The sequence below is a fragment of the Mirounga angustirostris genome, unplaced genomic scaffold (assembly GCF_029215605.1).
Source record: "Mirounga angustirostris isolate CCGP_5_RB_7025 unplaced genomic scaffold, mMirAng1.0.hap1 SCAF_7, whole genome shotgun sequence".
In the NCBI taxonomy this organism is placed as follows: domain Eukaryota; kingdom Metazoa; phylum Chordata; class Mammalia; order Carnivora; family Phocidae; genus Mirounga; species Mirounga angustirostris.
This window is the reverse complement of record NW_026991715.1, coordinates 10,422,190-10,439,185: the sequence shown is the minus strand read 5'-3', so window position 1 is coordinate 10,439,185 and position 16,996 is coordinate 10,422,190. Positions and strand designations below refer to the sequence as shown.

Here is a 16,996-nt window from a genome sequence, read left to right as displayed (position 1 = left end):
TGTCCTGACGGAGAACACATTCAAAAGATTTCATACTGAACACATCTTGAGCTTTTTTTCCATCCCCTTATGGTAATAAGGCAAATTTTTTCAAGGAGGAGACACTGATATAAAATCATCACCTTCTCTATCAATTTAGTATTCTTCAAGGTGTTTGAAATTCACTAATATTTCAAGGGATATTGTTGATCATTGTTACCTTAGCCCTATTATAGACTGTCAGAAATAACAAGATCTAGATATTTTAACAGAATTTCATTTAATAAGTATATTTAAAGTTCATCTCTTCCAAAAACAGCATTTTAATTACATTCAAATTGTGTTCATTTTAAATATCAACAAACATCATTTACATTCAGAGCTAGATATTAGAAAACAGAAGAAAATTAAAGTAAGTTTTATTTTTTTAAAAGTCCTCACTTCCAAATTTAGAACACCGTAAACTGCTAAATATATACCTCAACAAAATGTATCTACATTATCAGAAAAAACACAAGTTGCTCTAATAGGAAAAGAACTGTAATACACATACAGCAGAACATAATTCACATAGGCTCAATTTACAGGTATATCTCTCAAAGTATAAAACAAACAAAAAACCAGTAACTACAAATATAGGCAAAAATCACAGCTGCCATTTTAAACTACTGTGCCAACATACAATGCTTTCCAAGAGAAAGAAGGGTTCTCAAGATCTTATGCTGACCCATGACTTTTCACTTCTTTGTTCTCAAATGAAGAAGCAAAAAACTCAGGAGTTGTCTTCTTGTCTTTAAATCAGATTTGGGTTGGTTTTTCTTCACATAGCAATAACCCAAATATATCATGAGAAGTGCTATCAAAGCTGCTCTATTTAAGAGCTCAGTAACCCAGACATTTCTTTCATTTTTCCCTGTACCTTTATTTCCCTTCAAAAAGCTTCTGGGGAACCTTTATAGACAGTGGTGGTAAAGATATCAAATAATTCTAAGATGACAAAGATATAAGTGAGTTGGCACTAACACAAGTTTATAAAAATTACCTCCCATTTATTAAACCATAAATGCAAAAAAATAAGAAATCCAAAAATGTAAGTAGGATGGAAAGTACTAGAAAACAAATAGAAAGCATTTAGAATTGCAGTGCTGTAGGCTTTAGTTTGAAAAACATACACCAACGAAGCTCTCACTAACTGTTGGGCACTTTTTTTTTAACACGTTTAATTTGTTTCCATTTTTAACTTGTCTAAATCAAGTTTCTCTAGCCAAAACGAAGAGGACATAATTACTGTGCTCATGTAAGAGAGGTGTGAAGGTTGTAACGCGGGAGGAAGGGAAGGGTATGGCACACACCGAGTTAAGAGGCAGGACCAGGAATAAGACTAAGCACTAAATCTGATCTGATCAAAGACAGGGAGGGAGGAACCCTGATTTCCTTCAGATCTTACTGTACTTCATAATCAAAGAACAAGACACCTCTCCTTTTTTTCTTAATGTATCTCAGGTTTAAAATGGCAGAATGAATAGCCCTTAATCAGCACACACTATTTTCAAAAGGGGCATTTTTAGAATTGGGTTGTTTGCTTCTTCTTTAACAACAAATCTTAAGTGTTGACTGTTCTAAAATGGTGCTCAGATACATTCAGGCCTTTCTTAAAAGGAAACAATTTACTTTGCATTAAAAAAAAAACCCTCAATAAGAGTTATAAGTCAGTGTCTTCAACAAACGAAATGTTTAACTTCAAATTAAGTATGTTCCAAATAACTGCTGTTGTGCCAAATAATGAAACCACTGCTATTTTATTCAATGACAAACATATAAATAACCAACATTACATAATCAGTTTTTATGATCACTATAAAAATTTAAATTACCCTTTTCTCCTTTATATGAAGATGGTGGGTCTTAAGTGACACTCTCAACCAGAAAAGCCCATTCACTCGTAACACACATCTCCACCTCAGTTCTTAGAAGTCAGCGTGTTCGGTGGTTTTAAACAGGTACGATGTTCTTCTGTAGCTCAGAGCTCTGAAGGAGTAAAAAAAAAAAAAAAAGATAAATAATTTGAAAGATGTCCTTAGTGATCATAAATACTGCCAGAATTCAAGGTCAAGGAGAGTATAACCTGAGTTCAGTCAGTTGCAGTTTTGTCTCCCAGTGGAAGGCGTTCCCATAACTGCAGCAACTGTTCACCAACCTGAGGCTCTAGTTCCTAGATAAAGCAGAAGTCAGAATAAACACGAAAGGAACTAGATTGAGTTTTTTAAAGCACCAAAACCTATGCTGATAAAAATGTAAGAAAAGGCCATTCAATTTCATTTTTCTACCAGAACATGATAAAATCACATTGCTCTGATTCTCTGCGTTCAGGTTTGTGAAGTTCAATTCCAGACTTCAAGATTATAGTTAGCCTGCGAAAATAGCAACAACTGTGACAAGATGGTAATTTCCATGGAGTTCTCCTGGAACTTCTATCTAGAAATAATGAATTTCATTTTTAATGGAGATTTACCAACAGCACTCAGCTTCAGCTTTCAAAGATTTACTATGAAACCTAGCATATTAGATGTTTGGGGGCTTTAATGAAATAATCGAGAGTATATGATATTCTTATCTTAGGAATTAGTCTTACTTCAAAATCCTTATTATAGAATAAAAATTAAAATATTCTGATACAATTTAAAAGAATGTCATTTATAGTCCTCTTGTGACACGATGTGCATTTAAAAAGAACCCGAACACTTTCCATATGGTGATTTAAAGTGAATCACATGGGTTAAATAAACTATTAGCTGTGTGACCTTAGAATAATTTCTCCTATTTCTCCTGACTAAAACTGGCCTAATAACTCAATATGCATTAAATTAAATTACTTGACATAAAGCGGCTAGCACCGTGGTCCATATATAGGGTAATTCCCATCCCCTTAACTAGTTCAAAATGCACATCAGCAGCATGATAGAGGCCAAGCAAACGTAACAGAAATAAAACAAGCCACAAAAATATAAAAAGGCTGTTATTTATGTTACATAATTAGTTAAGGCACAAAGGAGTCAGATACTGTTGTTATCCTTAGACTTGAGTGAAATTACTTCAGAATTACGCTCAGTTTTGAGCATATCTTCCATTAGTAAGACAAAAACAGGAGCCTCCATGAAGTAACTTATGAAAGATTTTATATGTATGTAATGACAGAGAGAAGCCAAAGTTACAAACTGTTAAAAAAGCCATGAGCTCTGTCAAACACCTACAAGCAGGTTTTCACCAGCTCCTCCACAAATCGGAACCACCATCTCCCGTGTGCATATGGAACCTACATTCTGTACTCTTCCATTCCCTCCTCAAACCACCAAATAACAGCAAAACAAAACAAAAAGAAAAGCAGAAGACAAATATTAAATGCCACTATATACCTGCCCGTCTCTGCTGATCTGGACTTTCTTGTTGTCGTTCCAGGGATTGAGTAAGTGGTGAGCAAACTGAAAGGGAAGACTTTCCTTCCGGACCCACTCCACCTTAAATACTCCTCCCAGTCCAGCTGAGCCCCAGTCCTGGCTCTTCTCCCTTCCTATCTCAGAAGACATCCTAGAAAATCCCTGCAGGTAAAACGAGGGCAAGGGGAAAGGTGAGGATGATATTAAAATTGTCTGAATTCAATTTATCTGCAAAAGCTCTGAGGTTTTTTAAATTTTAAGGTAAAAATGTAATATAAAAATGGTATCTCACAAAAACAAAAATAAGTTACTTATTGTTTTTTATAAAAAGATGTATTAGCAAATTTTAGAGGGAAGACCGATTCCAGCCTTCTAACATAATTTCAATATGAACAGATACTTTCTAAATAATGTATTAACAGCCCTAAACCCATACTTATTCCATGATAAACAGATACAATCGAACCTGTAAGTTTTTACTGCCAAAAATTATAATAATATCAAATAATAAATTCCTTAGTTTCTAAATTCAGATAGACATCGAGTCAAGAGGAGTTAAGAAACACACTCAGATTCTGGATTATCAATTCTAACTTCCTTGCCTATTTAAATAAACATTTTACCAAAAAGTCAAGCTTCTCGTTATTCTTAATCCACCTGAAAAATAGTAAATCTAAAGCTGTCCTCAGAAGGAGAAATGGCTCATCTAGAGAGGTTCTGGTAAGACGAGGAAAACAACGGGATCCCTAGAGTCATTCCCTTCAAGAGGTAACACTACATCCCTCATACTCAGTCAAACGAGATGCGTTCTTGCATCCCGAAACAATAAAAAGCCAGGGTGGTTTTTGGCTTTTGTTTTAATCTGTGTGGTCTAACCTGCAGCCAGAACAACCCCATTTTACTGGTTCAGGATGGCTCACCTGGAAATGTCCAGATCCTTGAACAGAAAATACCAAGTAAACCATGCTGCTTTCCCAAAAGGCTCGATTTAGCTTCCGCTCATTACTAGGGGTTGTAGACCAGATACCCTTCTGTTGAGAAATTTCAAGGTTTCTCAAATTGCTACTCTTCATTATGAAGTATCGAATAGGCATGTTTGGTCTTGGTGAAGGAGATTTTGAGCCCTATAAAAGAATGCATAAGTTCTTGAAAGGTAATTTGACCTTTCGAAATCAATAGGCTCCGTTAAATAACATCTTCATAAACATATAAACCAAATTATTTTACCAAATATTCAACAAATGCAAATAGCTCCATCATGCCTGAAAAGCTACATAAGACTCAATCAAAATGAGGTTAAAGAGCCAAAACCAAGCACTCATTTTCAAGAGCATTCAAAATCCCTTATCAAGAAAGGATTCTGGAATATAAACTTTGATTTATGCTCCAAATGTACTTTCAGAAAATATTTTAATAAACTTTCAAAGGCTGAAAACAAAACAAAAATTGCTCCAGCTTACCGCCTGGATACAGTTTCCAGGCAACAGTGCCGGGAAGGGAAACAAACAGAACTCCAGTCTCCCTGAACTGCAGAGACCGAGCCTGGAGTCGAGAGACCCAGGTAGTCAGAGTTTGCATGGCAGCGTGCTGGATAGAAGAGAGTTGCACAGACATAAAGTTCCCGAGGAACTGCAGAGGGGTCCCCACAAGTTTCTGACTACGTACTGACCTGCATATGAGTGAGAAAACATGACCTAACGCCAGGGAAAGATCCAGAGGAAAGCAGTAGACTGAACCATTCCCGGAGCTCACGCAGGGTTGGGAGTATTCCACGTTATCCCCAGCCAAGATGGAAAGAACTGTTAATACAGAGGGCCTTAGCCCACGGAAGGCTCACACCTTGGTACTGAAACTAAATTAGTACCAGAATAAAAACTGCTCTGGACCTGCCCTAACATTGCTTTCCAAAAGTAAATCTCAACAAGATTAAACTGATTGCAACTAACTTAGCTATGTACCAGAACGATGTCTGATAGTACTTAAAGGAATACAACAAAAATCTAGCAGCGAAACAAAACTATAAGGAATGCAAAGAAACAGGAGAATATGACCCATAACCAGGACAAAAAAATGAACAAACAGGGAAAGATTCAGATCTGACAGATGATGGAATTAGGAGACAAGAACAGCAGGGCAGCTATTATAAATACATGCTCTGTGTTCAAGAAGGTAAAGTGAACTTGAACATGCCTTTTGAAAGGAGAAATGGAAGGTATTTTTTTAAAGACCCAAAGGGTGCTCTAGAGATGAAAATATGATACTCGCAGTGAAAAGTACAGTAGAAAGAATACACAGCCAATGAGATGCTACAAATTAAAAACCTCAGTGAACTTACAGGCATAGCCAGAGAAGCCATCTCAAATGAAACAGAGACAACTGAAAAAAATGAAGAAAGCTTCAGTGACTTGTGGAATAGTATCGACACTTGCCTCTCAAAAGTCCCAAAAAGGAGGGGAAGTGGTGAGATTAAAAAAAAAAATGTGAATAATGGTCCTAAATTTTCCAAAACTGATGCAAACTATAAATACATAGATTAAATAAGAACTACAAATAGTAACATACCAAAATCAAATTGCTGAAAACCAGTGATAAAAAGAAAATCTTAAAGGCAGCTAGAGGAAAAAAAAATATAGAGAGGAAAATAAAAATAAGAAAGACAGTAAACCTCCCTCAGAAACTGTAAACGAGAAGATAATGGAATGACATCTTTGCATAAATTAAAGAAAACCACTGTCAACCCAGAATTATATACACAGTAAAAATATCTTCCAAAAATAAAAGTGAAAAAGGTTTTCCAGACAAAAGCTTGAAGACTTCATTTCCAGAATATCTGTACTAAAAGAAATGTTAAAAGGTTTCCAGACAGAAGTGTATGATCCAAGATAGAAATTCACATCAACACAAAAGAATAAAGAGCACAAGAAATGGTAAATATTGAATAAATATAAAGGACACTTTTCTGACTTTTGGGAAAAGATAGTTTACTACGAAGTAAAAAATACTACACTGTGGCACTTTTAATGTATGTAGAAATAAAATGTATGAGACCAGTAACACAAAGGACTAAGGGGTAAAATAAAAACATACTGTTGCGGGCACCTGGGTGGCTCAGTTGGTTAAGCGACTGCCTTCGGCTCAGGTCATGATCCTGGAGTCCTGGGATCGAGTCCCATATCGGGCTCCTTGCTCAGCAGGGGGTCTGCTTCTCCCTCTGACCCTCCCCCCTCTCATGTGTTCTCTCTCTCTCATTCTCTCTAATAAATAAATAAAATCTTAAAAAAAAAAAAAAAAACATACTGTTGCAAGCTTCTCAAACTATACCTGAAGTGTATAATATTGATTCGAGATACACCAAGGAAAGTTAAAACATTTAAGGAAAAAAATCGCATCAATTCTAGGCATCTCTTCCAAAAACCTTAAGTGGAAAGAAGACTTCCCAACTGATTTTATGAGGCCAGCATTACCCTGATACTAAAGCCATACAAAAACAACACAAGAAAAGAGAACTACATAATATCCCTCCCTCATGAACAAAGATCCCAAACTTAACAGAAGTTTTGATTAAGCAAAATCAAATCCAATAATATTTAAAACAATAATCATCGTGACCAAGTAAGGCATAAACATTATAAAAACAGTCAATGACATCCACTTTATTAATAGAAAGAATAAATAAGAAGAAATAAGAAGAAAAAATAATTCTGTTATCATTTCAGTAGACGTAAAAAAAAAAAAAAAAGCACTGAACATAATTCAACATTTATTCCTAATAAATCCTCTCAGCAAAGTGCATCCAAAAGGAAACATCCCACAGTTATGTTATCATAAATGGTGACAGGTTTAACTAGGGGCTAGCTTTCCCTCTAAGGTCAAGGCAAAGATGTCTGCTCTCAATACTTTTTATTAAACATTTTACTGGAGGCTCTAATCAGAGAGAACAGGCAAGAAAAGAAATAAACAGAATCAATACTAGTGAGGAAAAAAGCAAAACGACCTTTATTAAGAGATGAAATGATTATGCATGTAGAGAATCCTGAGAAATCTACATAAAAAGCTAACAGAATTAATAAATGAAATAAGATTGTGGCATATTGGGTAAATATACAAAAGTCAAATGTATTTCTATATGCTAGCCATGAACTGGAAATTAAAAATTTAAAGAACAGCATCAAAAATATAAAATACTTAGAGATCAACTTAACAAAAAATAGGTAATACCTGAACTCTGAAATTTACAAAACACTTGTGAAAAATTAAAGAATATCAAAAGAAATGCAGATGTATACCATGCTTACGGATTAGGAAACTAAAACCTGTTGTCAGTTTTCTTTAAACTGACCTACAGAATCAATGCAATTCCACTTGATACCAAAAAATGTTTCTGTAGAAATTGACAAGAATTTTCTAAAGTTTATATGAAAGAATACTGGAACACCTAGAATACCAGAACAATTTTAAAAAACAACAGAGTTGGAGAAAAAAAATTAACTGGTTTCAAGCTTAGTATAAAGCTACTATAAACAACTCACTGTAGCAGAGGCAAAACAGAGAGGTATAAAGATCAATGCAACAGAATAGAGTCCAATAAGTAGATCACATTATTTACGGTCAATCGATTTTTGACAAAGGTGCCAAGATAATTCAAAGGAAAAGGTAATCTTTTCAACAAATGGTGCTAGAACAACTGTATAGGCAAATGACAAAATATGGCCCGTGACCCACTCATACTATAAACAAAACTTAAAACAGAGCATCTAGCTAAATGTAAGAGCTCTCACTACAACATTTCTAGAAGAAAACATAGGAGAACATCTTTGTAATCTTGAGTTAAGCGAAAATTTCTCTTTTTTTTAAGATTTATTTATTTGAGAGAGTGAACACGCTCATGTGCACATGTCAGTGGGGAGAGGGGCAGAGGGAGAGAATCTTCAAGCAAACTCCCCACTGAGAGTGGAGCCCCATGGGGGAAGGGGTGTCTCAATCTCAAGACCATGAGATCATGACCTGAGCCAAAACCAAGAGTCGGACACTCAACTGACTAAGCCATCCTGGCACCCCAGAGTTAAACAAAGACTTCTTAGAACACAAAAAATATGAACCATAAGAGAAAAAGAAAAAGATAGCTACAATGGACTTCATCAAAATTAAAAACACTGCTCTTCAAGTCACTTGTTAAGAAAATGAATATGCAGGCACAGACTGTTAGAAAAAGTTGCAAAGCATATATAATTAAGATCTGTATCTAGAACACATTTTTTAAAATCTTACTATTAAATAAAAAAGACAAACAACCAATAAACAACCAAAAAAAGTTGAGCAAAAATTTGAACAGATACCTCACACCAAAGAAAATTCAGGAACAGCAAATAAGCACATGAAGAGAGGCTCAACATCAGTCATTGGGGAAACACAAATTAAAACTACAATCGGGTATCACTATGTACCCACCAGAACGGCTAACATTAAAGAGATTAATAATGTCAAGTATTGTCAAGAACATGGAGCATTTGGGACCTTCACAGATGATTGAAGGGAATGGAAAAAAGCATAGCCATTCTGGAAAATAGCTGGATAGTTTCTTATAAAGTTAAACATGCACTTAACCATACAATCCCACAATTCTATTCCTGGATGTTTACCCAAGAATAGAAACCATACGTACACACACAGACTTGTCCTTGAATATTATAGCAGCTTTATTCATAACAGCCAAAAAGTGGGAAACAATCCAAATGTCCAACTGGTGAATGGATAAACATTCCATGGTATTAGCCATACTATCCAGCAATAAAAAGTAATGAACTAATAATACACTGAATAATTTGGATGAATTTCAAAAGTGAAATAACCCAGTCACAAAAAACTACATACATATGATTCCATTTAGAGCAAATTGCAGAAAAGACAAAACTCTTGAGACAGAGAGCAGTTCGGCCGCCGTCATGATCCAGGGCTGGTGGGCATGTCCTGTATGTGGCTGTGATACGTTTATATAATTATATACATTTGTCAAAATTCACTGAATTGTACAGTTTAAACTGGTGAATCTTACTGTGTATATACCTAAATAAAGATACTTAAAACACCCTAAAACCTAAGAATGCAAATCCACAAAAAACATTTATTTTCCTCTTATCTAACAAGAGTGTTTCATCTAAAACTAATGACATAATATATGGTAATTAACATAATAAAAAAACTTTTTTAAAAAGAGTGTTTCAGCAGACATTTTCCCCAGAACACATATAGCTAAATAACCTTAATCAAATACTTACTCAGTACCAACAACACAGGAAATTAAAAGTAAACATACTCTAAACATTTGAAATCATTAGTATTACAAATTTTTTAAAAGATACATAGTTCTCAATTCCCTACCAACATTTCCTATCTTCCTAACCCCACCCCATCTTTTTAATATAACCACTGAATTGGAAAAATCAATTAGTAATTCAGAGAAACCACTGTTTGCAATTCTGAAATTACAAACCTAAACTAGTTTGAGATCATCTTGTAACTTAACAAAAAAAGGTTCTAACAATACAGAAAGGAAATGGTGGATGGCTGAGTTACGTGCCATCGGTAAACGATCTGTTAGTTTTAAAACATCCCAAGATGGGGATAACTAGAAATCTCTGGCAAGCAGGAAAAACTAAAAAATTTATGCAAGGTGTCTCAAGTCTGCCAGATTCAATTTGTATCTAGAACAAAGACCACAATTAGTAACCAAAAGTAGAATTGTTTTGTCATTTTGCTTCAATATGTAACATGAAATGTGCTAGCAATCTGTTCCTTGCTACATCAACTTGTAGATACTCTACCTTTCCCGAGGATGGAGGAGAAGGGCTAGCACAAGGACTTGGGTAGCTACTGCTGTCTGTAGATTTCACAGAAGATTGATCCGATCGGTCATCGGTGCTTCGTTTAGGATGTAAAATTCCTCTATCTTTGTACTTCTGAGGTGGGTGCAGTGCTGGAGATGGAGATTTCATCAATACTCTTGAGTGGGAAGGAGGAAATAAAGATCAGTGACACACAAGTTCATAATATAAAGCAGATTCCATTTCAAACCATAGTTCCAGTGGCATTATGATATATGGAGTAATATTTAAGAAGGGAATTTCGTTTTCTCACACAAGTTAAAAAACATCTGAGATATTAGGGTGTCCTTACACAAACAACAGGTAAAAATATATTTTTAACAATTTACAGAAATTCTTAACTTAATGTTAACAAATACTCAAAGTATTATTTCCCTTACAAAACTCCTAACCTCTTGTATGATGCTATTGGAGAGGTCTTTAACATTATATAATTATTTAAATACAAGTATGCTGGGTGCCTGGGTGGCTCAGTTGTTAAGCGTCTGCCTTCAGCTCAGGTCATGATCCGGGGTCCTGGGATCGAGCCCCGCATCGGGCTCCCTGCTCAGCGGGAAGCCTGCTTCTCCCTCTCCCACTCCCCCTGCTTGTGTTCCTGTTCTCGCTGTGTTTCTCTCTGTCAAATAAATAAATAAAATCTTTAAAAATAAATAAATAATAAATAAATAAATAAATAAATAAATAAATACAACTATGCTAATAGCCCTTACTAGAATATCACTCACTCTACTTCCCTTCCACTTTCACAAAGTATCTTAGAGCCAAGTAAAATATATTTTAAAAGCATACTAAAAAATTATGGTATGATAAAGTATTAGAATACTGCTAGACTAGAGTCAGGAGAGAAGACTTCTAGGACAGTACTAAATTTGCAACTAAGGTTAAGGTATGTGATTCTGGGCAAGTCTCTTAACTTATCTGAGCTTTAATTTACTTATGTGTTAAATAAAAGGATTACACTAGATAAACTGTAAGGTTCTTCTATTCTAAAATTCTGTGAATAAATGCAGCAAAGCTGGCAGCCACGTATTTTATAATTTTTCTAAAAGTATAGGTCTGTGGAATAACCAGACATTAAAAAACAAAAAAGCACTGAGTACTTCCTGAAGACATGCAATACAAAGTTCACAGCACCACCTATAAAATACATTTGCCAAAATATTGGCTCTAATCAAGCCCTGCGAGCTAACTACCAGTTTAGACAAAATACACATGGTATGGCAACAAAGAAGGCCAAGAACAAACAGACAAATCCAGAATGTGGTGTACCTCACAGTACCACCAACCCACTTTCTTCAAAAAAGTCCACAGAGGGGGCACCTGGGTGGCCCAGTCGGATGAGCATCTGCCTTCTGCTCAGGTCATGATCCCAAGGTCCTGGGATTGAACCCCATGTCGGATTCCCCACTTAGTGGGGAGTTTGATTGTCCCTCTCCCTTTACCCCTCCCCCCGACGTTCATGCTCTCTCTGGCTCTCTCTCAAATAAATAAGGAAAATCTTTAAAAAAAAAAAAAAAAAGTTGGGGCGCCTGCCTGGGTGGCTCAGTCGTTAAGCATCTGCCTTCGGCTCAGGTCATGATCCCAGGGTCCTGGGATCAAGTCCCACATCGGGCTCCCTGCTCAGCGGGAAGCCTGCTTCTCTCTCTCCCACTCCCCCACTTGTGTTCCTGCTCTTGCTATCTCTCTCTCTCTGTCAAATGAATAAATAAAATCTTTAAAAAATAAATAAATAAAAATAAAAAAATAAAAGTTAACAGAGGAACTACTAGAGATCACAAGACACTCAAGAAACATGACACCCTGATATAATGCATGCGTCCCCCCTGGATGCTAATTCAAATAAATGTATAGTATGAGAACTGAGGAAATGATCATTTTACTGGGATTAATAATTGGATTTTGATTATGTAGGAAAATTTCCTCTATTTTTTTTTAAGTAGGCTTCACAACCAGTATGGAGCCCAACATGGGGCTTGAACTCACAACCCTGAGATCAAGACCTGAACCAAGATCAAGAGTCAGATGCTTAACCAACTGAGCCACCCAGGTGCCCCAAAATTCCTCTATTTTTAAGAGATGCATATTTAAATATGGAAGGGTAAAATGACATGATGTGTGGGATTTACTTTGAAATATGTAAACCAAAAAAAGAAAGCCAAGAACAAACAAAAGAAAATTTGGTTAGATATAGCAAGCAGGTGAAAATCTTGGTAACTGCTGATGTGGGATATGGAGTTCATTATGGCGTATCATTTAGTTTGCTGTGTTTAACAATATTTATAATAAACACGTTTAAAACAAAAAAGAATGTGTTCAATAATTCATAAACTTCCGAACACCCTTACAATGTAATTACTCTTCCTTCAAGATAAGTTAAAATAGCTTATCTCCATTAGTCACTTCTCTCCTTTTTTTTTTTTAAGATTTTATTTTTTGACAGAGAGAGACACAGCAAGAGAGGGAACACAAGCAGGAGGAGTGGGAGAGGGAGAAGCAGGCTTCCCGCTGAGCAGGGAGCCCGATGCGGGGCTCAATCCCAGGACCCTGGGACCATGACCTAAGCTGAAGGCAGACGCTTAATGACTAAGCCACCCAGGTGCCCCAGGAGTGACTTTTCTTTCAATAACTATCTTAGATCCAGGATTGTTTCACAAATGAATAAAATAGCTGAAGCCTAAAGATATTAACAAAAGACTTTATAATGAATGAACGGCTGAATCATTAACCACCTGCTAAGAAGTGTAAAAAACAACCTTTCAGGGGTTTTTTTCTCTTGTGAATTGATGTTCAATGCATTATGTAAATTCGACCCCCCTAAAATCCCAGCGTTCTTACGCTGGCACCTCTGTGACATGAAAATTAGGTGACAGAACTTAATGAGGGTAAAACCTTATTACAATAAAAATGTATTTTCCTATTTACCTTTTGATTTTCAAACTGATCTTTTAACCTGAGCCCCATTCTAGCTTCTCTCTCTTATATTTGGCTTCCTTGGAAAATTTCATTCAGATGGAAACAAAGCCTTTCATGAAGCCCTCCACTTAAATTTTCATTTAAGAAGTTCTGACATGGAGGGGCGCCTGGGTGGCTTAGTCATTATCTACTAATACTACCAAAAGTCTGAACTTACCTATAATACTGCCTTATCTATTAATACTACCAAAAGTCTGAAGGTAGATGAAATTCCAGATCTCACTGTTCAACAGGTAAGAAAATGAAGAATGCCAGGCTACAACTTGTAAGGAAATGGAAATGCTTGATTCCAGTATCACAGGTGAAAAACTAAATTTGTAAGACAATCAATATCTGAATTATAACTAATATTACATTTTATAATTTTGATTTTCTTAATTTTATTAAATTTCTAACTTTTATTAAATAAGTATTTATTACTTTAAAAGGAAGTTTTTTTCCAAAAATGTGTGTGTGCACGTATGTGAATATGTGCACACACACATATACATTTGCATTTATACACACAGACACATACACATACACACAACACACAGAGTCTCTATGAGCCTAACAGGTTTTTATAGATGGGCCTAGGAATAACATTACCACATAACAACTTCTATGGAAATCTATTCCCACATCCTAAACCATTGTTCAAGTAAGTTTTTAGAACAATCTTTTCAAAAGGTGGGTAGTGTCTAAGAAGAAAATGCGCCTTTTACTCTTCTATTGCCCAGCAGGGCCTACATCAGAGAGAAACATTCAGGAACACACATTATGAGAAGACTTTCTTGGCAAATGCCTGAATTATTCCTCAAGTGTAATACCTGAAGAACTTGGAAACCAGTATGGATTACTCCCCTTTAACAGAAGTCTGACCTGATGAAGCCGTATGCTTCATTCAAATATGCAAATCTGACCAAAAGAAGACACTAACAGCCCCATCTGATCCTTAAAAAACAGTAAACATCACGTATCTTTAATGTTTTCCCTGTTTCTATTTTCAATTTTTTTAACAACGAAATCTTACCACACAGACTTTCTACCAATATTGCCAAAACTAGCATCACAGACAAGAATATTGTTTTTGTTATCAATTATAACAGGGTAAAAAAATGTTTTAACTGATATAGAGAAACTTAAATTTGATTCTAACAAATGTTCTTACACAACAAATATTTTTGAATCATGGCCAATGATTCATTATAACCACTATTATATAATCAAAATACATTTTTGGATAAATAATTCAATATAAGGGCTCTCATTATTATTAATAATCATATAGTAAATAAAAATATATCTAGGGCGCCTGGGTGGCTCAGTTGGTTAAGCGACTGCCTTTGGCTCAGGTCATGATCCTGGAGTCCCGGGATCAAGTCCCGCATCGGGCTCCCTGCTCAGCAGGGGGTCTGCTTCTCCCTCTGACCCTCCCCCCTCTCGTGTGCTCTCTCTCTCTCATTCTCTCTCTCAAATAAATAAATAAAATCTTAAAAAAAAATACATATCTAATTGTAAATGCTGCAAAGAAAAGAAGAATTTGGCTAAAGTGTAACAGATTTTACCATTACAGTACATTTGTTTACTTATTATATGCCTTCCCTGGATAAAAGATAAACTCTCTGAAGGAAGAGATCTTGTCTGTTTGGTACACTGCTGTATCTCTTATAAGCACCAAGAACAACACACGTTTAATATGTCACTGAATAAATGAATGAATAATTGATCTCCTGGAGGAATACTAGTCAGCAATATTGATACTTAGGTAAGACTTGTGAGGAGGTTGTTCTTTTAATTGGCCACAGCCCATACCTCTTGCTGTAGGATATCTGGGAAAGTTATGACTTGACATATATCAATGAAAATATGTAATTTTAAAATATTGGTAGCTTTTTTGGGGGCGCCCTGGGTGGCTCAGTCGGTTGAGCGGCTGCCTTCGGCTCAGGTCATGATCCCAGGAGGGTCCTGGGATCGAGTCCCGCGTCCGGCTCCCTGCTCAGCGGGGAGTCTGCTTCTTCCTCTCCCTCTGCCTGCCACTCTGCCTACTTGTTCTATCTATCTGTCAAATAAATAAATAAAATCTTTAAAAATATATATATATTGGTAGCTTTTTAACAGACCCTAAATTTGTGAATTCTTGAAATTAAACATTTTGAGTTCTTCCTGATAAAAAAAATTGCCTTATTAAATGACTTATAGATACCAGTAGCTTAAAATCCTTCATATTATCTTAATATTTGTAAAAAACTTGGGGCACCTGGGTGGCACAGTTGGTTAAGTGCCCAACTCTTGGTTTCGGCTCAGGTCATGATCTCAGGGTCGTCAGATTAGCCCTGCTCAGCAAAGAGTCTGCTTAAGACTCTCTCTCTCCCTCTCCCTGTCCCTCCCCACTTCAAATAAATACATAAATCTTTAAAAAAAAAAAAAAAGGGGTAAAAAACTCTTCCCGTTTTATTGTAACCTTTTTGTGTATTTTAGATTATAAGTAATTTTTTAATATTACAAAAGCATGATTCTATGATAAATAATTCATTTTCCTGGGGGAAAAAAGTCTCCCGTTTTGCTAAAAATGTTATCAGTTTACCTTTCTGCAGTCGCAGACTCATCCGAAAATTCCGTATCTGCTGAGGTTTTCCTACTGTTATTTGACCTCCAAGACGATGCCAGAGGGAGTTCTTCTGAAGACATAGGCCTTGGCCTCTGGCCTATCCCCGATGGCTGCTGTAAGCCCGCAGACTGTTCTTCGGTGCTGAGCACAGCTATGATGGCTCGGATGGTGGCTTCATCAACTTGAGACCAGGGTTTAGACGGAGCTCTCATTCGGCGCAAAAACAAGCTGTGCCACTTGTGCCGGAGCTGCAGCAGCAAACCGGCCGCCTGTAACAGAACGATCAGCCCCCTCAGGTCCAGGAGACCCAAGCCAGATGGCGAACCCATGCGCAAGACACCCACGCACTAGGGAAGGTCTGCAACTGTTTCCAAAGGACACTCTGCAACTGGTCAGGAAGCAGCGTATTTCATTCTTTTTGTTGCACCAATGAGATAACATTTCTTCTTTATCATATTTGAGGACTAGAGACACAAAATCAAATGACACAGGCCGATGGAAGAGACGGCAAATCGTGTGTGGGTAGAGTGTGATTAGAACTGGAACAGTAACAGCAGAGTCAATAAAGAAAAATACATTTAGTTCCCTTCCTATTTTATTTTAGTGCTTGTAGAACATCCACACGATGATCCAGAGGGCAGCTAGACTCGTAAGTGCAGAGAAAGGCCGAAGCTAGAAATATAGACAGACTTGGGAGTCATCCGTGCATAAATGGTTACTAAATCCACACACCAAGGTGAGGTCCCTAGAGATTGTACAGAGACATGAAAAGAGCAGAGGAAAGCCCAGAGTACTGGAGAATATCTAACATTTGAGGCACAAACACATACAGCAGAGTCAGTGAAAGAACCTAAGGAGGAATGACTTTTTAAGAAAGAAGAAGAATCAGGAAAGATTAATGTCATACTAACTTGTGACAAAGAAGTTGGGACAGGGATGAGGAGGAAAAATGGGGAAGGGCAGAATTACACAAGGGAGGGTATGGACAACAGTGCCAAACACGAGAGAAAGGGTGAACTCAACACAGTGGGCTGGCCATGACAACGTGGGGGACATGCTGACCTTGGCAAGGACCGTTTCAAGGAAGGGAAGGGCTGGTGCAAATGGAAGTGGGACTCCAGGAGGCTGAAGCGACAAGT

General features: G+C 36.6%; 1 protein-coding gene across 3 annotated transcripts in view; it reads right to left on the bottom strand.

Moving 5' to 3' along the window:
• YTHDC2 (YTH N6-methyladenosine RNA binding protein C2) overlaps nt 1-16,996 on the bottom strand; it is a 245,818-nt gene that overhangs the window by 174,959 nt on the left and 53,863 nt on the right. The window contains exons 25-31 of one of the 3 annotated variants that reach the window (XM_064595792.1): nt 16,920-16,982; nt 15,834-16,126; nt 10,235-10,412; nt 4,334-4,537; nt 3,393-3,575; nt 2,105-2,191; nt 1,854-2,007 (exon numbers count right to left, since the gene is read on the bottom strand). In XM_064595792.1, coding sequence (XP_064451862.1) covers nt 2,111-2,191; nt 3,393-3,575; nt 4,334-4,537; nt 10,235-10,412; nt 15,834-16,126; nt 16,920-16,982 — 1,002 coding nt within the window. In that variant the 3' untranslated portion in view covers nt 1,854-2,007; nt 2,105-2,110. Of the gene's footprint in view, nt 1-240; nt 2,008-2,104; nt 2,192-3,392; nt 3,576-4,333; nt 4,538-10,234; nt 10,413-15,833; nt 16,127-16,919; nt 16,983-16,996 lie in introns of those variants that run through there. The other 2 variants (XM_045891007.2, XM_064595793.1) reach the window with 2 other exon arrangements.